General features: G+C 52.5%; 1 protein-coding gene across 1 annotated transcript in view; it reads left to right on the plus strand.

The window, feature by feature from the left end:
• Positions 1–19,286, plus strand: part of LOC129125577 (hydrocephalus-inducing protein-like) — a 54,435-nt gene that overhangs the window by 17,590 nt on the left and 17,559 nt on the right. The window contains exons 15-36 of the mRNA XM_077185212.1: positions 642–743; positions 1,256–1,587; positions 3,115–3,277; positions 3,755–3,856; positions 4,554–4,763; positions 5,627–5,755; positions 6,644–6,821; positions 7,288–7,523; positions 7,983–8,338; positions 9,292–9,428; positions 10,081–10,202; positions 10,290–10,481; positions 10,847–10,951; positions 12,022–12,261; positions 12,519–12,717; positions 13,181–13,345; positions 13,646–13,819; positions 15,024–15,148; positions 15,560–15,688; positions 15,986–16,190; positions 16,647–16,788; positions 18,024–19,278. Coding sequence (XP_077041327.1) covers positions 642–743; positions 1,256–1,587; positions 3,115–3,277; positions 3,755–3,856; positions 4,554–4,763; positions 5,627–5,755; positions 6,644–6,821; positions 7,288–7,523; positions 7,983–8,338; positions 9,292–9,428; positions 10,081–10,202; positions 10,290–10,481; positions 10,847–10,951; positions 12,022–12,261; positions 12,519–12,717; positions 13,181–13,345; positions 13,646–13,819; positions 15,024–15,148; positions 15,560–15,688; positions 15,986–16,190; positions 16,647–16,788; positions 18,024–19,278 — 4,998 coding nt within the window. The remainder of the gene's footprint in view (positions 1–641; positions 744–1,255; positions 1,588–3,114; positions 3,278–3,754; positions 3,857–4,553; positions 4,764–5,626; positions 5,756–6,643; positions 6,822–7,287; positions 7,524–7,982; positions 8,339–9,291; positions 9,429–10,080; positions 10,203–10,289; positions 10,482–10,846; positions 10,952–12,021; positions 12,262–12,518; positions 12,718–13,180; positions 13,346–13,645; positions 13,820–15,023; positions 15,149–15,559; positions 15,689–15,985; positions 16,191–16,646; positions 16,789–18,023; positions 19,279–19,286) is intronic.

The following is a 19,286-nucleotide window of genomic DNA, read 5'->3' on the forward strand; positions in this document are numbered from 1 at the left end:
ATTCTGCCTCGGTTCTGCTCGATGCCACACACCCAAACTGATTTATTGCATACTATAGCACAGCACCTGTTTGGTATCAGTACATGCAGAAGTCGTTTCCCAAAGTCTCTGGGTTCTCTAAACCATGCAGGAAGCCCAGCACAATGCTCAGACAGGAAGGAAGAGCCCAGGCTGATCAGAGCTTTGAGACCACAGACACCTTGTCCCTGTAGCAGGGGCTGCAGGACACGTGGTGCAGACAAAGTGCTTTTTGAGGCTGCTAGAGCCAGGAAGGTTGTGAGAAATGACTGTATGTGAGTGAAGATCCTCTAGTGCTGTTCTGCCCAATAGAGAGACAAAAGTGGAGACAAATGGCCTGGATTCACTTTCTGCTTTAGATCTTGGTCAAGCAGCCACCTCCTCTCAGGGGCCTATTCCCTCATCTGTACTTGGGAGTTTTCCCTGTCCTCCAGAGGATGCTGTGGTTTCTAAACATGAAAAGCATCTGCTGTCAAGAAAAACCTCCTGGAAGGGTAGAAACAAATAGAAAGAGTAAATAGAAATGTATGCACTCGTGAGGCTGAAAAATGTGAGCTGCAGCAGAAGCAGAAGGAGGTCTGTTTCTAGTTGAGGCTGTTTTTCCTTGTCTCCTGTTTCCATAGAAACCCAGCGATGTCCTGACACTGCAGTACCAGCCTTTGTCTTTAAAAAACACCTGCCTGCTGCCACTGGACCTCATGCTGCACTTGGAGCAGCCATTCCTGGTCTGTGATAAGGAGCAGCAGCCCCTCCCAGGTGGCCAGGTGAGCAGCCCTGGCCTCCTCCAGTGGGGTCTGAAGAGGAGGGATGTGGTGGTGCCTTTCTGTTGGGAGCTCCTTGAGTCAAGAAGTTTATTCTGTAGCATCAGCAGTGGGCTGGCCTGAGCTGCATCAGCAGAGCTGCTGAAGGAATCAAAATCTTATCTGAATTGAGAAGATCCATCCTGGCTTTAAGGCACAGGGAGAAGGGAGCAGGCAGCTGGGTCTGGGCAAGCCATGCAGGGAAGGTGTCTCCTGGAAAGCCATGCCAGCTCTCCAGCAGCCACCCCCTTGTACTGGGGCTGAGCACAGAAACGGGAGCCTGAGGGATCCTGGACTGGACTGTGGTGCCTGCAGCCAGAGCCCTGCTGGAGAGAGATGAACCATGAACTGAGAAGCCCGTGCTGGGGTCACTTGGAGCATTTACTGTTTCATGCTGTCAGACCTTGGGACATCATCCCACAGGTGATTAATTACTGCTCATCTCCTTGCAGCCTGTGAGAGTGGATGTAGGGGAGACCTGTCATCTCTACATCGTGTTTGACCCAGCTTATGAACTGGATTTTAAGAGCTGGAGAAAAGAGAAGGTTCTGAAGATAGACATGGTCAGGGGCCATCCTTTTGTGGAGCGTATCAGCCTTGAGGGAGAAGTTCACTTCCCAAATCTCCAAATGGAGCCCAGCTCTGTGGAGTTTGGCTTCATCAGGCCTGACACGGAAGAAGTGCGTTCCCTGGAGATGACCAACTGCAGCCCACTGCCCGTCCAGTACCGCTGGTCATTCCGTTCCGACAGCGAGGTGACCAGGTTTAGGTATGTGCACCTTTGCCCTCCCCTTGAAGCTCTTCTTGTTGTGTCCTGTTTGTACTTGGCCAAGAGCAAAGCTGTTTGCCTGGCATCTGACAAATGGCACTGAGCAGCTGTGCTCAGGCTGGATGCTCAGGGAATAGGTTTTCCACCACTTTGGTGCTGCATAGCCCCCACAGTGGTTTCCCCTGGGAAGGAAAGCTGGGGTGAAAGCTGCTTTCTCAGACCTCTGTGACCTGAGACCATGTCCACCTTGATGAAGGGCTCCTAGTCCCAGCTCCCACAGTGCTGCTGAAGGCCCTTCTGGCCCCTCTGCTTTGGGATGGGTCCTCTCTGCAGGAGCTGCTCTCTGCTCCTTGCCTTCCTCCCTCGCGTTGTGCTGGAGGATGCCCAGAAAGTCCCAAAAGCAGAGAAAGAGCCACTTAGCACCAGGGCTGATGCTGAACATCTTGTTACCTTCCCTTTCCTTCTTTGCTGAGACAACTCCTTTAGTGCCAGGACGATTTCTTTCCCAGTGGTCAGCTTTCAGTGGACACCTTGGAGTCTTCACTTCCATTTTTTGGTGTCACTTATTATCATTTTGACTTTTCCACCCTGCAACATGTCCCTTATGAGTTCTGAATTGCTTGTCAGCTGGGCTTGTTCATCACATCATCTCCTATCCCTGTCTCCCAGAGAGTTTCTACTTTAGAGTGAAAAATGTCATTGTCTGGGCACCATGGTCCTGGGAAGTTGCCTCAAACCATTCATAAAAACTAAAGACAGTGGAGTAAATGATTAGGGATTTCTTGGGGGTTATGATGAGAGAGCTAGAAATGAAACCCAGCCTTAGATAACAAGCTACAAAGCTGAAGACAGTGATTCTTTGGGGAGCAGGTCATTACAGGCCCTGAATGCCTGTCTGGGAATGGAGCATCCGGGTGGTGTTTGACTGTGGGGAGCACTTGCAACTCAGCAGGGTGACAGGCAGGCACAGTTTGACTGTGTCCCTCACATGGCATTAGAAACACAAGCAGAGTTACCCTGAGCACCTGCTTTAATTTAAAATGGGGAATGTGACCTGAGTCACCTGGGAGGGTTGGAAAATGTCAACCAACCCCCCACCAGTGTCAGGGAAACATTCCTGATAAATACCTGGTGGAGCTGCAGAGTTTCTGGCATTGAGCACTGGGGGGGCTGTGCTGGCTCATCAGTGGCTGGCTCTGCCCCTCAGTGTCTCAGATCTCACCTTTTGCTTGCCTTCTCTGTCTTTTCCTCTCCCACTGTGCTTTTTGCATCCCCACAAAGTGTTAATCCCTGTCCTCTGTAGTTTCTCAATGCAAGCAGTTGCAGCTGCTGCAGCACCTCAGTGTTATCCCTGGGCTGCCATTAGAACAGACCTGCTCCAGCCTGGATTGGGAAGGCCTGGATCAAACCATTTCTCAGTTCAACGTGCCAGCACCCACCCAGGGCTTGCATCCTGACCAGGAGCTGCTCGTGCAGCGGTCCCTCCCTCCCCTGCAGATCCCTGTTCATAGTTATCCTATTTTCCAGAGATGAGCTTTACCCACCTAAATTCACACCCCAACCACCAAAGGGGAAGGCAACCTATTTGATTCACCCAGCAACTCGATGGAGACACTTCAAGATGAGATATGAGGACACAGCCAGAATGCTGAAAACAATGCAGGATCTTACCCAATCTTTAAGAAACAAGGTAGATTTTCTTGTACATCTACTGCTTGTGTTTCCTCCCCAGCCTTCCACCACCAAGTCGTACTGACCTCCCTTTTTGCTGCCCTGCTGTCCTGTGCCCTGACAGTGGGCTGGGCAGCAGGGCCAGTGGCTGGACGTGGGCTGTGTGGGAGGGAGAAATAGGAGAGTTTTCCTTGGAGAAGCTCACTCAGGTCCTACAGACCTGTGTTGAGTGTGGGATTTTTTGCCTTCACAATGAAAGATGAGGCTTTTATCTGCATCATCATGGTAAGGCCTCCAGCTTCCTTCCCAGAGCAAGCTGGGATGAGTCCTGATCTCCATGGAGCCTCTTCCCAAGGCAGCCAGACTCCCTGTTTGCAGGGCTCTGCTTTCACCCAGAGCTGCTATTGCACTGCTGGCCCTGGAGCTGTCTTACAAACGGAGACTTTGCAAAATGGCTGTCTCTTCCTCCCAGCATAGAAAATGGCTTCTTTTTCAGGTGCAATCAGATCAACTTCCTGAATACCCTCGCCTCCAAGTAGGGTTTGAGGGAATCAGCATCTCCGTGGACGAACCACAGACTTCCCTCAAAGCGGAGGAGGTAGGAGGGAATCTGTCTCACTTGCACATTGTCAGTGTGGCAAGCAGGGCTGGAGCTCCCAGTGCCACTGGTGGCCCCAGCATTGGCCACAGAGGGGCCTCCCATCCCTGCAGGCCCATCACAAAGTGCTGCTGAAGCAACTGGTAGTTGGAGAGGCCATGCAGGACACGTTGTAGGGCTGCCCAAGGACACTTTGCAGCACCTATGGAGGGCACTGCTCCCCCTGGAACTCCTCAGGTGGTCCATAGGAAACTTTTGCAGGAGCTTTTGCTATAGCACCTTGAGAAAGCAGCATTTAAATCAGAGAGAGGGAAGAGCCTCAGGAGTCAGATGAGCTGGGCTGGAGTCCTTCGCTCAGCTCCGAGAGCTCTCACTCTGAGCCTCCTCCTTTTCTAAAAGCAGTAAGAAATGCTTTTTAAAGGCAAGTTGTGCATCAGAGAGAATTTCTACTGCCAGGAGACATCCCAGTTCACTTTCACGTAATGTACTAATCAATGCATTGATCTTGTGAGTGTGGGAGAAGATTTTCCCCATGGTCCCTGCACTGGTCAGTGGCATGGATGCAGGATGAGATGAGGGTGATTCTGGCAGTGTTTGGGGAATAGGCCCCTCCAGGTACAGCTGCACTTTGCTCCAAGATGCTCTTCTGCATCCATTGCCATGCTCAACAGCTCAAGCTCTCCTGTCTTCCATCCAGGCTTTCAGTATCCTGCCAATGTCAGGTGTGCTGCAGCCAGGTGAGAGCCAGCAGGTCTCCTTCACCTTCTCTGGCCACCTCAACACCATCTCTGATGTCACGGCGCTGTGCCACGTGGAGGGAGGCCCCACCTACGAGGTGCTGGTGACCGGGGAGATCTCACATTTCAGCTACCTCGTGAGGCCCCAGGAGATCAACTGTGGCTTACAGGTACCACACACATCCCTGGCACAGCTCCTTGCCTTGGCACCACGGCCAGCAGGTTCCTGCCCACCTCGCTCCAGGGCTCCCTTCCCAGCCCCTTTGTTGGCTCTGGGGCTTGGAAGCCCAACCTTTGAGGGACACATCTGGCATCCAAGCTGCTCTAAAATGGCCATCTCCAACCCTCTCCACAATGCTGGGAATGCCTCTTTTTCAGGGTACCTAACACTGCCTCTGGGGCAGGCAGGGTCCCAGTGGGGGTGCTCTGAGGGGTGTGTCCCTGAGACATCTCTCTGCTGATCCACACCTAAAGCCTGACCTCCAAGGAGATGCTCTTGTCTAAAGCTCTTGCTTAATCCACACAATAATCAAGGGAAGAAGTTGGGCTTCCAGTCACTACCGTTGGAGAGACTGTCCCAGAATAATCCCCACTTCACTCTTTTCCAGTCAAAAGCCCACAGATATTTCCAGCTGCTGGCCCTGTCTGTGTTGCCCTGGGTGACTCCCTTGTTGCATCTATGTTGCTTGCCAATACTTGCATGCAGGTGCCTTTTCTCCTGGAATGCCTCAGTGCTGTCTCTGTTTCTCCTGGCTGTGGGTGACCGACCCCTCAGAGGGCAGAGGGCCTGTGTGCCCTGGTTCATTTATTGCTGGCCCTCACATGGTTGTTACCACAGCTCTGTGTGCTGCCAGAGCTCCCTGGTGCTGTGCAGGTGCCCTGTGCCTGGGGGTTCCCCAGGTTCCCAAGTGCCCCTATCTCCTCCCTGGTCCCTGCTCCCATGATGTGTCTGCTTTCAAGCCCAGGAGGGAGGAAGGAGATTCCCAGCAGCAGGCCTGGTCTGTAACTTCCCTCTCCTGTGCCTTCTCTCCAGATGTTTAATGAAATTCATCACAGCGATGTCACCCTGGTGAACGGTGGCAAGATTGAATTCAAGTGGGTGCTAAAGCCTAGCCCTGCAGACAAGCATCTGCCTGGCGTGTTTCTGGTCAACCCCACCACTGTAAGTAGCACAAGTGACTGAGCCCAGCCCTGTGTCAGGTGGCCCAGGAGAGTGTTAAAGGGGAAAAAAGGGGGGGAGGTGGGGAAGGGGGAAAAAAGTCAGAAGGGAAAACCCCAAACCCAGCCATGAGAGAGACAGGGCTGTAAGCAATTGCTGGGGCCAGAGAAGGTCAAACAAGTGCTCTCCTGACAGACTCCCCCACGGCCTTGGCTGGTGGGTGGCTCTGCTGTCAGAGGCAGACACCGGCGGGAGGCACAGGTGCGTGGGTCACTGTCCTGTCCTGCTGGAAGGGGAGCAGAGGAGAATTCTTTTTGATAGATTTCTCAGAGGAAAATAAGGCACAAACCCAGCAAGTAGTGTATCTGAAAACTGTTTGTTGATAAAGAAATGGCATGGTCCCAAACAGAGGGGGGACAGAAAAGAGAGAAAATGAGAAACAGAGAGAGTAACACAGGACAGGGACAGAGCGTCACCGCGAGAGCCCTGAGGCGCTGTGTCGGCTCCTGCTCGGCAGATGGAGCAAGTGCAGTTGTCCTAGTCCAGGTCATTTGTAACTTTTCAACACATTCAACAGGTTTCCATTCCTTCATTGGTTAAATGTTAATATTGCAACAACTCTTCACTAACATTGGTATCACAACGTAACATTCTCATTAAAAGAACTCTAAACTTTAGCAAAACTTCTTTTACAAAAGTCATCATTATAAAACACATAGTATCTGCTCTAACAATTGTGAAAGCCAATACTGTAATATATTTATCATGAAGGTGATGTGGTTCTGATGGTTTCTTCTAGATGAGAACCTGTCTCCTCAGCCTGTCTGTCCCCTGAGCCATCCCTCATCAAACACTCTGATGCATTCCCTCCCTCTTCTCCCATCCCTGCAGGGTTCCCTTGCAGCTGGTGAGACGCAAGTGCTGAAATTCTCTTACATGCCAGGATTACCAGGAGCCTTCAGCAGGACTTATCAGCTTAAAGTGGGTGACCAGCAACCAGAAAATATCTGCCTGAAAGGAGAAGCATCCTTTCCCATGATCAGTCTGGACCTGCCCTGGAGCATCAGAGGTGGGCACTGCCTGTCTGCCCTCAGGAAAGGCCCCTCTGGTTTTGTTCCCTACCATAGGCCCTGAGGGCAGCTCATGCCAACCTCCACCGAGCCTGGAGGGTTGCAGGACTCCCAGACCAAGTCAAGCCCCCTGGTTGCTTCATGAGTCTTGAGCAGAGGATGCCATGTGGACTTTGTCCCAGGAGCCAACCTGCAGAGCCTGCCATCCTCATCCCTGAAGGACGATGGCTAGAGTGAAAGGCTTGGGAAAGCTGTAAGAGAGGCTGGCAGGGCTTCTGGCAGGGTTGGATCTGTGTGACATTGCAGGGGATGAGATTCAGAGAGGAACAGCAGCATCCACTTTCCATAGATGGCTTGAGGGATTTCTTTCTGGTAGAAACCAATGTTGGGAGGCAGGGACTTCCCAGCTTCAATGGGACTGGCACTTTGCTCACACTTCTCTTTGTGGATGTTTTCTTTCTTCAGGAAATGAAAAATATGAGAAGACACTGAAACGGCTCATAAAACGCCGGCAAATATACGATCCCAGCTATAAATCAGTTGTTCTGAAGAAGCCTCAGAGCCCAAAGATTGAGACCTTGAAGTCTCAGACCTTGAAGACTCAGAACCCAAAGAGTCAGGACCTGCAGCCCAGCGTGCTTGCCTCTGGCACTGTAGTAAGAACAGCTGCAGCCCCGTTTGGCACAGGCCACCCTCTCCATGTCACCTGAGCCCCTTGCAGCCCACAGCAGCTCCTGGTGCCCTGATGACACTTGGGACCTCCCTGCCCACTGACAACCTTGTGTCACCTCAGCATTGCCCCTAGGGCTGCCCCGCTGGTCATGTCTCTTCTGGGGCTGCACCAGCTTCCTGGCTAGCCCAGGGAGAGATCCTGAAGGCCATGCTCCAGGGATGGAGTTGATGGTGCTTTGAGGGAGATGCAGGTCATTGCTGGGGAGTTCATTGTTCCCAACCCAAGCCCTGCCAGATTTACAGCCCTTAACAGCAGCTGCCTGATTGTGCCCTGGGGCTGTGCTGGAGGTGCTCATCTCCAAGAGGCACCAGCTTGGTCCCAGTTCCCTTTCAAGACAGCTGCTGTCCAAGCTGCCTTGGTACAGGCTGGGGGCAGGCAAGTATCTGGAGCTCTGGAAGGTTCCTGGCTTGTCTGTCTCCCTGGCCAGATCAGCTTTGCTGACAGTGTCTGGGCAGGCAAAGATGCTGGAGTTACTTCCCTGGAGATGAGGTCCTGGCTAAGAGAGCAGGAGGTGTCACAGGCACCGAGCAGCCAGACAGGAGGACCCCACACCCCCTCCCAACAAGAGTGGGGTGGGATCCTTTCTCAGGTGCAAGCTGGGCTTTGGGAAGGACCTTTGCTAACCAGCCACTGTCTTCCCTTTCTTCAGTCAGACTCTCAGGTGCAGATAAAGATGATGAGGATGCTGGTAGAGAAACCTTTTGTAGAGCTGCAGCAAATTCTTCCGACCCATCCCCTGAAGAGCAGGTTCCCTGACAAGGAGCTGTGCCAGAGTCTTGCCAAGTGAGTAGGGACTCCCATCCCCATCTCCAGGTGCCCCTTGGGAACACCCAGCCATGTCCCCTTCTCCTGAGAGCTCCCTGTTTCTGCAGAGCTGGGAACAGCCTGGACTTCAGAAAGGGTCTGGTCCTGGTGGCTGTGACACGCTGCATGTGAGCAGTGGAGTGTCCTCCCTTCCCCAGCACCACGCTGAGCTTTGGACTGCTCAGCTCCCCACAGCTGTGGGGTTCTGTCCCTAGAGCTGGGGGACCCAGTGCAGACCTTCAGGCCCTTCCAGACAGCATAGATTCTGTCCCTGCTGCCTAGCTCTGAAGGAGACAACTCCCAGCTGAAGTCTTGCTTCCAACTAACAGCTGTGCAGCTGTGACACTGAACAAAAGGAGAAGGGAGCTGCACATGTCAGCAAACCCTTTAAAACCCAACATCAGATGGTTTGAATCCTGGTGGGGTGGCAGGGCAGGTGACATGGCCTGTCCCTTTGCACCATCATGATGCAGCACAAGCATGGGAGGCTTCAATTCAGGAAGAAGATGCTCTGCAGAGCAGCTCATGTGGTCTGGTTGCAGAGCAATGAAGATTTCCTGTGCAGGCAAACCTTATTCCTAGACCCCAAAGCAATTTCAGGCTCAGGCTGTACACCAGGCTAGGCAGTTCCACTGAGAGCAGTGGAGGCCCAGTGGACTCACCTAGACTGGCTTTTCATGGCAGACGAGCTGTGGCCAGTGTCCATTTTAAACTAATTTTATTTTCAGGTACCATTAGTAGCTGATCAAACCTAGGGCCTGCACTCCTCCTGACTTCCCAAAGTCATTGCCAGGTGGTCAGGCTAAGGGTTTCATGGGCTTGAGCTGAGTTTTTACAGCAGTGAATAAAGAAATAGCCACTGTATTTGTATCCTCCATCCACTTGGATGTGTAGCCAGGCTGTGGTTTAAGGACTGTCCTTATTCCTTGCAGAGCTGAGCTGCTCGAGTATGTCCTGGACATGGGCCCTGTCCTTAGGGGTTACACTGAGACACACTCTCTGAAGATCACCAACCCTGGGCAGATCCATGTGTCCTTCCAGGTCGATGTATCTGTCCTGCAGGACACAGGTAAGCAGTGCTGGAGACACTTCCTGTGGCCTTGAAGGAGGTGTCTCAGACAGATTAGCTTAAGCCCCTGAACCTGGGGAGGTTTCTGAGCTTTTTCTTCTCAGTGCCCCTGCTGGGAGCTTTAGAGGCAGAGCTCTCCTGGCCAGCCATGCCCAGGGACCTGGCCTGCCTGCGACTGCCCCAACGCTTCAGTGCAGGGGCCAATGGACTCATCACCCTGGTCACCTCTCAGCATCTTCCCCCCTTGGCTCCCACGAGCAGCAAGTTTCTTTGGGCACTCTGTGGGCTTGTTTTGCCAACCAGTGGGGTCTGCTGTGTTTTGGAAGTGCTTTGTTTGGAGTTCACGCTGTCACAGCACTTGTATTCAGTCTTTATTGAGGAAGCAGCCTGTGAGATCCTCTGGTGGATCAAAAGAGGTTTCCAAAAGAGGCCTTGAGGCAAAGAGGCCTTGAGGCAAGGCTGCCCTTCCATCACACAGTGGCTCACTGTCTCTGAAGGGTGTTCAGATGCACTCTTAAGTTTTGTCCAGGTCACAGCACAGCGTGGGGCTTTTGCCAGACCTCTCAGCCAGAACACCTGTAAGGCCTTAACGTGCTTGTACACATTTTGTGTTTTGTGTGTATCTCAGCTGCTTTGTGTTCATCTGTTCAAGGTTTCAGCGTGGGCCTGGACCAGATGATTTGCCTGCCCCCCAACAACAGCGTGGACTTTGACGTGCGCTTTGAAAGTGCCAACAAGCCTTATGGTGACGTGGAAGTGCTGCTGCCCATAGAGGTACCACAGCTCTTGGGGCAGGCAGCAGGCTGGGCACAGCAGCAGATGTCACCCGCACCCTCTGCTGAATCCTCTGTCCTTCTCCAGGTGACAGAAGGCCCTATGTACAGCATCCGCATCCGTGCCACTGTGTCTGAAGTGTCACTCACCCTCACCAAGAACAGACTGCAGTTCTCTGACATCCTTGTTGGGCAGTGCCAGGTTGAGACCATCCGACTCTTCAACTGGTTCCGAGTACCCTGCAAATGGTTCATTGCTTCCAACAAGCCTGCTCTGAAGGTAAAGCACAGGCCACATTGAACACGGAACTTGGTCGGGTTTTCTTTGTGACTCTTGCTCTTTCTGCTCCTGTGGCTGCCTGAGCACTTGGGTCTACAGTCTGTTTGAGGAAAGTTCTGAGGGTCTAGATCAAGGCTGGTTTGCCTCAACCTGTTCCATTAGCTGATGCTTTGCTTTGCTGCCATCTTCACCCATTCCTCTTCCTCCTCTGAGGACAGTAGTTCCCTATCTGCCTGCCCTGTCTCCAGGGCTTCCCTCCAGCTCTGGGCTTTGGGGCCACACTTGGTTTGGCTGTGGGTGCTCTCAGCTCCGTGTCAGTGTCTCAGAACACGAGGAGACCTCACATGATTGGTTTCTGTGCCCAGAAGAATCAACAGGAGCCCTGTCCCTTTGACGTGACGCCCTCCAAAGGAACCCTTGATCCAGGGAAGTGGCAGAACTTGCAAATCCAGTTTACACCCGAGGAGGAGGTGAGACTGGCGGGTGTCAGCCCAGGAGGCTGCCAGGGCTGTCTGGAAATGAGGGCCTGGTGCAGAGAGTGTGGTAGGAGCTCTGCCTTCACAGGGAGCTTTCTGCAAGCCCCATACTCTGCATGGCTCAGTTCACCCCACAGAGCACTCGTGTGAGATGTGCTTTGAAATGCCCACAGGGAGCTTGCACAGAGAGCACCAGGGCTCTGAGGCTGCCTCTTGGCACATGGGGGGGATGTGCCCAACTCCCCTCAGCCTCCCCCTTGCCTGGCTGTATTTGCAGCTGTGACACTCAGTGCAGAGCAGCTGCCCACTCACAGAGGATAATCCTGGAATGGCTCATCCTGCTGCAGGACTGACAGACCAAACAGCCACCACCCACCTTCCTGGGCACAGCAGGACGGTCACCTGTAGTGGGGTGCTGCCAGCAGTCCCTGGGGCTCTGGCCTGCCTGCACATTCCTGTGCAGCTGGGGATTCAGCTTAAAGGACAAAGCATTCCCAAAAGTGGTTTGCCTGTGGCTGCTGGGTCTCGGAAACTGGCAGCGTGTACCAGCATGGCCACAAGTGCTTCTGTGCCCACACACAGTCCCAGGGATCTTTTAATTGCTCAAGAAATGTAACCATCTTGTGTCTGGCTTGGACCAGAGCCAGACACTAAGCAGAGAAGATGACCCTTATTTCTTGCCAGTGAGAGCTCATTTGCCTCTCTCGTGGAGCTGGTGTTTGCCTGATGCAGCAGTGCCAGGACTGTGTCTGGACACTGTAATCCTGAGGGCCCTTCCCATGAGCACTGCACTCCTGCATGACTAGGTGAAAATGTCTGACAGTCCATTGTACATACATCCATCTGATTCCCAAATACCCAGTTACAGTGCACACCAGCATTCATCCCAGTTACTCAGACCCAGACTACTACAGATGCTCTAGTCCCTAGCATAAGTAAATATCTGGTTTCCATTCACCTTGGAGGGACTGATAACACCCTGACCTTGGGGCAAGCCTTGTTGTATTTGGGGTCCTGTCACCTGGGACTTCATGGATGAGTTTTCTGCACTTTCCTCTTTTCAGAGGTCTTACGAGAATGAGCTGGAGTTTATAATTCGTGGGAGAAGCAGTCGCTTAAAGCTGCACCTCTCAGGACAAGGTCTGGAGCCACGGTTGGAGTTCAGACCCCCAGCACTAAAGATGGGATGGATGCTGGTGGACAGCGATGGGGTGGAGGCCACAGTGGTGGTGAAGAACCCATGCAACTTCCCCATTGAGTTTTACTCACTGGATTTTGATGAGCAGTACCTTGAGGAGGAGAAGGTGAGAAGGCAGGTCTGGTCCCCATGTACACGCTGCCCAAGCTTCACAGCACTCCAGCATTCCCAGGCTTGTGCCAGGGAGATGGAGGCAATCCCCAGGGCAAAGCCAGCTCTGCTGACATGCTGTGGGAGGACCTAAACTAAATAGTTGGTGTTATTGGGAGGAAGGGAGGAGACAGAAAATGGGTTGATTGAGTCTGTGTGATGAAAGGCAAGAAAAGGAATCTTGCATATAGCTTCTCTTCCCTCCACACACAGATCCTGCGGATGGCAGTGGGGTCTGAGTACCAAAAGAGCTTTTTTATGCCTCCACGTGCCATGGGTGAGACACTGCCTCCAGAGGTGCTGCAGGACCACGAAGCACACAGGAGGCCAAAGGCTCAACAGGCAGAGCTCAAGCCCATGGCAGAAGCCAAGGCCAGGGCTGAGGTCAAGGCCATGGGCAAGGCAGCAGCAGGTCAGAAAAACAGTGAGGGTTTGGTGGTATCTGTTTTGCCTGTGGTCCAGCCCATACACCCTGAACTCTCTGTCACCTTGCTCTCCAGGGAAAGCCCATTCTTTTAGCAGCTGCCTGTTCCCCAGCTTGGTGGAGGAGCTCTTGGCTGAAGGGCTGTGGCATCCTCTACCAACCCTGAGTGTAGCCAAAGCAAGCTCCTATCTGCCTGCCATAGACTGGGGAAATAATCAGGATATTTCCTTGTGTCCCTTAGCCACAAAGACTAGGGCTGGATGAGTTCCTCAGCCAGTAGGACCAGGTCTAATATCACTGGCTCTTTTATATTTGCACCTTCCTAGCAACAAAAGAACAATCTCATCTTGCTTTCACCGAGTCTCCTTTCCTGGGATCTGAGGAGATGGGGAGGATGGTGAGGATCAAATGTAGGCAGGAGGCTGACTTTTCCCCCGGTTTTGCACTGTAGCATACCACAGGACTGTCCTCCTCACTCCTGAGTCCCTGCTGAAAGAGACTGGGAATCCTGTCTCTCGGGCTGTCGTGCGCCACCTGGGCATTGCCCCGTCCTCCTGCGAAGCACAGCCCCACCAAGGAGGGATGGTTGTCATCATCCATGGGCCACCCCGGGCAGGTACGTGAGCTGCAGCTCAGGGCTGCGGGGAGAGGGGCAAGCAGGAGGAGCACATCCTGGTGGGCCATGGTGCTTAAGGCAAAGTCCTCAGCTGAACAGGAGGTGGAGATGATCCTCTTGGCTCTAGAATTCAGAGCTTGTATCCACACTGCAGCTGCCTCCCTCATGGCCTCCCCTGGAGGGACACCTGCTTTCCCACTGTCCTTTTAACTTTGAAATCTTGTTGGAGGTTTTTCCAGGGCCTGTCCCTGCAATGCCTCCTGTGCCAGTGTCACCAAGCAGTCCTCCTCTCTCTCTCAGGAAAGACAGAGATAGCAGCAGGCCTGTGTCAGTATTACGACGCTGCTTACGTGTCCATTGACACCGTGGTGAAAGAGGCCATGGCCAAGGACGGGAGCCCAGCGGGGCTCCGTGCCCGGGAGCTCTGCACCCAGGCTGCCATGGAGCTGGAAGGCAAAGATGAAGGTGATGCTGGTAAGGAGACATGCTGGTAAGGACCCAGAGCCAGTGCTTGAGAAACCCACCACCACTGTCCACTTCTGCTTACTCAGAGCAGCAGTTTTTCAGTCCTTGGGTTTCTCTTAGGGAACATGGGTGAAGTGCATCATTGGCCTGCCCAAAAAAAATGAAATCAATTTTAAGGGCTCAGTAAAAGGTTCTTTTGTAGCCCCCTTTGCTGCCATTCTTGGCACGTGTTCAGTTTTCTAGGGCTACCAACTGCCCAGGAAGTTTCATAAAAGTCTCCAGTCTCACATGGAGAACAGCCCAATGAGCTGTGTAACCTGACAGTGGGCATAGGTAACTCTCTGGAGAAAAGAGCTCACCTAGGGGTGGTAAAGCATGCCTGTCTCTTTCCCAACTATTTTGTATTTCCTCAAAGCTGAATTGAGCCTTCTCCTTGTGGGGCAGCAGGCAGAACTGCTGCCCACCCGAGCAAGGAAAAAGCCTTCTGAAGTGACTCATTAAGCACAAGAGGACTGTGAGTGTAAACTCACAAATGAGAGGAAGGGAAGGTCAGCCTCCCAGAGGAATTTCCAATGAGAGACATGCTCCAGATGAGCTCTTTTTTCCAGAGAGTTACCTTTGCCCACTGTCAGGTTACACAGCTCGTTGGGCTGTTCTCCATGTGAGACTGGAGACATTTATGAACTTCCTGGGCAGTTGGTGCCCTGAGCACTGCAGGGTGAGGCCAGACCTGGCTCGGTGCAGGGGGAAGTTTTGCAGTGCTCAGTTTTGAACCTGGCTGGGCTGGGAGCTGGTGGAAGGAAGAAGAGTCTGGATCCCAGCTGGGCTTTTCCCACAAGGAGGATTTAGCTTCAATGGAGATGGGTGATGCAAGTGAGGCAGGGCTGCAGGTCTCCACATGGGAATGCAGGATGGGTGCAGTGTATGGGAACAATGCTCCTGGAGGACAAATCTCTGGCTTGATCTGCAGGGGAACTGCTGTGTGAGCAGCATCACCTGCATGCACAGTTGTTAGGAGGGACGTAGTGCTGGCTTTAAAATCAAGTATGGGATGGTGTGCTTTACCATGCTGGTAAGAGAAGCAGGGAAGGAGCTGCTTCTGGGAAACAGTGCTGCCAGTGCTGCCATGTTCCTTCCCAAGGCTGTGCCCATTGCAGTCAAGGGTGCCTGCTTGCTTTACAAAGCCCCCCTAAACCATCTGTCCCCTGTACAGATAAAAAGTCTCAGACCAAGAATAAACGAGCCTCTGGGGAAAAAATCGACAAGAATGTCAAAGACAAGACCCCTCCAGCACAAAAGAAGGACTCAGCCAGCAAACTGGACAAAAAGGACATCAAGGTAAACATGATCTGCCCTGGTTGATGCCTGGGACCTTTGCATTGTCTTGGAGATGGGCAGGGGCTGCTTACAGTGGAGGCTCTGTGGGTCCATGTGCCATGACTTGGGCTGGGAATGTGCTCTGGCAGACAGCTCCTCTGGTTCTCAGTGCTTTGCTGGCAAAGTGCAGTCCTGGCTACTGTGGCTGCAGGCAGGGAGCAAAGTGCTGGGAGGCTGCACTGGGGCTTGCAAGCTCGGGTCTCTGCTGGCCAAGGGATGGGCTCTCCAGGACCATCCCCTGGAGGCCCCAGCCTGCACTGCTAGTCTGTTCTAGTCTCCACTAGTGAGGAACCCCAGCTCCAAGCCCAGCAGTGGGAGTTGTTCAGGGCTTTCCACCGTGGTTTCTTTTCCTTACAATGGTTCCCATTGCAGTTCACAGTTTCCACTGCTCCTGCACCCCAGCAGCTGAACATCATCAGCAGCCGTGGAGAAGAGCTGAACTGCTTGAGCTGTGTGCTGCCCGAGGAGCTGCTGGTGGACATCCTCAGTGAGAGGCTGAAGGTGTGTGGGGTGGGGGAAAAGGAGACATTCCTGCTCTGCAGAGACAGGCACTGAACAACAGACTCAGAGAGGAGGAGGAGGTCTGTACAGGCTGCTGGAGGATCCTGGACTGTGTGCAGGGAACCCTGGGGGAAGCTGCAGCTGCCCTTAGCTGGCAGAGCCTAAGGACAGGTCCCAGCTGCTCTTAGCTACTGCACTTGGAACAAGGATAGCTGGTGCCCTGGGACATCTGGGCTTACTGTCCAGCTGCGAGCCCCCTGCGTGCAATGGCTGACTTACTCTTCCCTTTATCCACAGTGTAAAGACTGCTCCAAGGGAGTGATCTTTGATGGCTTGGAGAGCCTCTTTACAAGCAGCCTGGAGTCTTCTCTACTCTGTGTACTCAAAGCTGTCAAGAATCGTTGTCATATCTTCATGGTGAACCTGCATGAGGATTATGCTTCTTGGAAAGCCAGGGAGGAATCTGAAAGAAAGAGGAGGGAAGCTGAAACAGAGAAGAAAGGTGAGATATCTCCATCCCTCTCAAATCTTTTCTCTCAAGCCCTCAACTTTATCTCTGTGTACCTGGGTTTGCAGCAGAGCTTGTAAGAAATGTTTTTATTAATCTTCCCACCTTCTGCCTCAGTGTAACCAGCACTCATCTCAGAGTTGCAGGAGATCTGAGGTTTTAAGACTCACCTTAATCTCTAACATTAAAGCTTGAGCACAAGTGCCAGCTGCTGTAGCTCAGTGACAAACAACTGTCCTCAGCCTTGGTGCACTAAAGTCAGGCAAAGCACAGGACCTCACTGCCCTGCCATAGCTTGGGAGATTGAATTCTGGAGAAGGGCTATGTGCTCCCCAATATCTCCTGGGATGATAGGCTGGGTCAGGAAAAGCTGTGAATCCTTGCAGCTGGCACAGAGCACCCAGGTCAGCTTGCAGTCACTCATGGTTTCTCCTCTGGTTTGTGCTAAAGATCTGCAATGGGAAAAAACTCTGCAGAAGAAAGCAGAATGTATCTTGCAAATAGATGAGGATGACTATTATGCCCTCCCTAAGGAGAAGAAAGCAGAAGTGGATAAAATAATACTGGAAAGGAAGCGCATACGGAGGAAAAAGTGAGTAAGGCTTCCATGGGTTACTGCTGTTCCATGGGTTATTGTCCCTGGAGGGCAATTCCCTGCTCCAAGGACTCTGAGCTCAGAGGTGCTGGATAGCAAAGGCCAGAAGCAGCACAGGGATGGCCATTCTGAGCTCCCTGGCTCCCAAGAGAGGAAGGACCTTCTTCTGTTGAGACAGAAGATCTTCTTCTCTATTGGAGTGCTGAGCCCTCCTGGCTTAGATGCTGCCTGCAGGGAGCTGGGCTCTGGGCTTGCCTTGGCACTGCCTCTAGAGGTGTCTTTAGGTCCATGGTGTTGAGTTGCACCTTCTTGATCATCTCCCTTCACCAAAACAGTGGGATTGTGGTATGGGCAGGTGTGGGGCACAGAGCAAAGCTTGGTTTGGGTCCTGCTCCTGCTCCTGATCTGCCAGGCTTCTCCTTATGGTGGGACACCACCCACAGAAGCTCACGTCCTTTAGGCTCCCCTTCAGCTGCAGCAGTAGGCCAGCCCAGGAGAAGCTCAGCTCCAGCAAGGCAGCCCAGCTCAGGACACACAGGCAAAGTGTGGAGCTGAGAGTGGAGGCTGGTTAAAGCAAGTTTGTGTATCAGGACTTCCTTCAGCCCAGGCTGAAGTTGGTTTCATGGGGAGGAGACAGATGAGGCTGTTTCAGATGGCTTTCATGGCAGAGAGCACCGGTTTGCTTGCTCACAGCTGGGTTCCTGCAGGAAATCTGGCTGACAAGAGCCTGTCTTGCAGGAGAGGAGTTCCTGCAGCCTTTGCTTTCTGACTGATAGGATTATTCTCATTAAGGAGCAGGCTGTGCCCTGAGGGGTGCTGAATGAGCTGAGTGAGAATTGTAGGAGAGATAAGCAGATGTCAGCAATCTGTGATCTGCTTTAAACTGGGAAATCAAGAGACAAAGAGCATTTTCAGGCATCAGCACAGAGAGCTGCTGGATCAGCCTTTGGCAGTGGGCTGGAGGTGTCTGGCTGTGCCTTAAGAGGGAGCTTGCACAGCCAAGACCTTATGATGGCAAGGTTCAGGTTTGGCTGGTCCTGGAGGTCCCCTTCCACCAATGCCCTCACTTGGGATGTTCCCAACCTCTGTGGGTTGAGAAAAATTCACGGAAATGGTCTCGTGGTTCTGCCTGGCCTCAGGGTCAAGGAATGAAGTGCAGGGCCGGCCAGGACTGCTGAGCCCAAGTTTCTGGTGGGGACTCTCAGCGATTTTTTCTGTTTTGTTTGCTGAAGGGAGCTGAAGCGGCTGGCTCAAAAGCGTGAGGAAGAGGCAAAAGCCTTAGAGGAGGAAGAGAGGCGGAAGGAGGAAGAAAGGCGGAAGGAGGAAGAGAAGCGGAAGAAGGACAAGAAGGGTGTCTCTGTGGGGAAGCAACCTCCAAAACCAGAGAAGGGGAAAACCAAACCCCCAGAGAAGAAGGAAACCAAACCCCCAGAGAAAAAAACTAAGACTCCAGAGAAGGAAACCAAAATCCCAGAGAAGGAAACCAAACCCTCAGAGAAGGAGGAAACCAAAGCCCCAGAAAAGAAGGAGGAAACCAAAGCCCCAGAAAAGAAGGAGGAAACCAAACCCTCAGAGAAGAAGGAAACCAAAATCCCGGAGAAGGAAACCAAACCCTCAGAGAAGAAGGAAACCAAAGCCCCAGAAAAGAAGGAAACCAAAATCCCAGAGAAGGAAACCAAACCCTCAGAGAAGAAGGAAACCAAAATCCCAGAGAAGGAAACCAAACCCTCAGAGAAGAAGGAAACCAAAACCCCAGAAAAGAAGAAAACCAAAATCCCAGAAAAGAAGAAAACCAAAGCCCCAGAGAAGAAGGAATCCAAAATCCCAGAAAAGAAGGAAACCAAAGCCCCAGAGAAGAAGGAAGCCAAAATCCCAGAAAAGAAGGAAACCAAAGCCCCAGAGAAGAAGGAAACCAAAATCCCAGAAAAGGAAACCAAACCCCCACAGAAGAAAGAAACCAAAGTCCTAGAGATTAAGAGAACCAAAATCCCAGAGAAGTGGAAATACAAAGCCCCAAAGATGTGCGAAATCATAATCCCAGAAAAGGAGGAACCCAAAGCCCCGAAGAAGGGGGGAACCGAAATCCCAGAGGACCCAGCTGAGATGGAGAACTTGATCCTGAGGTTTCAGATCTATGATTCATCGCAGCAGAATGTTGCACAGGTTTTCTCCTGCTGGGACAGGGTTCAGGGTACCATGCAGGGTACCATTCAGGGTACCATGCATGGATCTGTGATCCAAAAGGGAAAGTCTTCAGCTGAAAACAAAGGTCAGAAAACCAATAAGCCTGTGGAGAAGAAGCCTGAACAAAAAAGTGGAGACCAAAGGAGTCTTCAGTCATCTCAGCTGGGGACGCAAAGTGAAGCTGCCGAAGGAGCAGTCGGAGACGAGCACATTGGGGTGCCGTGCTTGGACATTGAGGTCTCAGATCCAAAGGCCATGATTGGGGAGATCCTGAGGGATGGGAAGCTGCCAACGGAAGAACAGGTAAAACC

Source organism: Agelaius phoeniceus, chromosome 12, assembly GCF_051311805.1.
Source record: "Agelaius phoeniceus isolate bAgePho1 chromosome 12, bAgePho1.hap1, whole genome shotgun sequence".
Lineage (NCBI taxonomy): Eukaryota > Metazoa > Chordata > Aves > Passeriformes > Icteridae > Agelaius > Agelaius phoeniceus.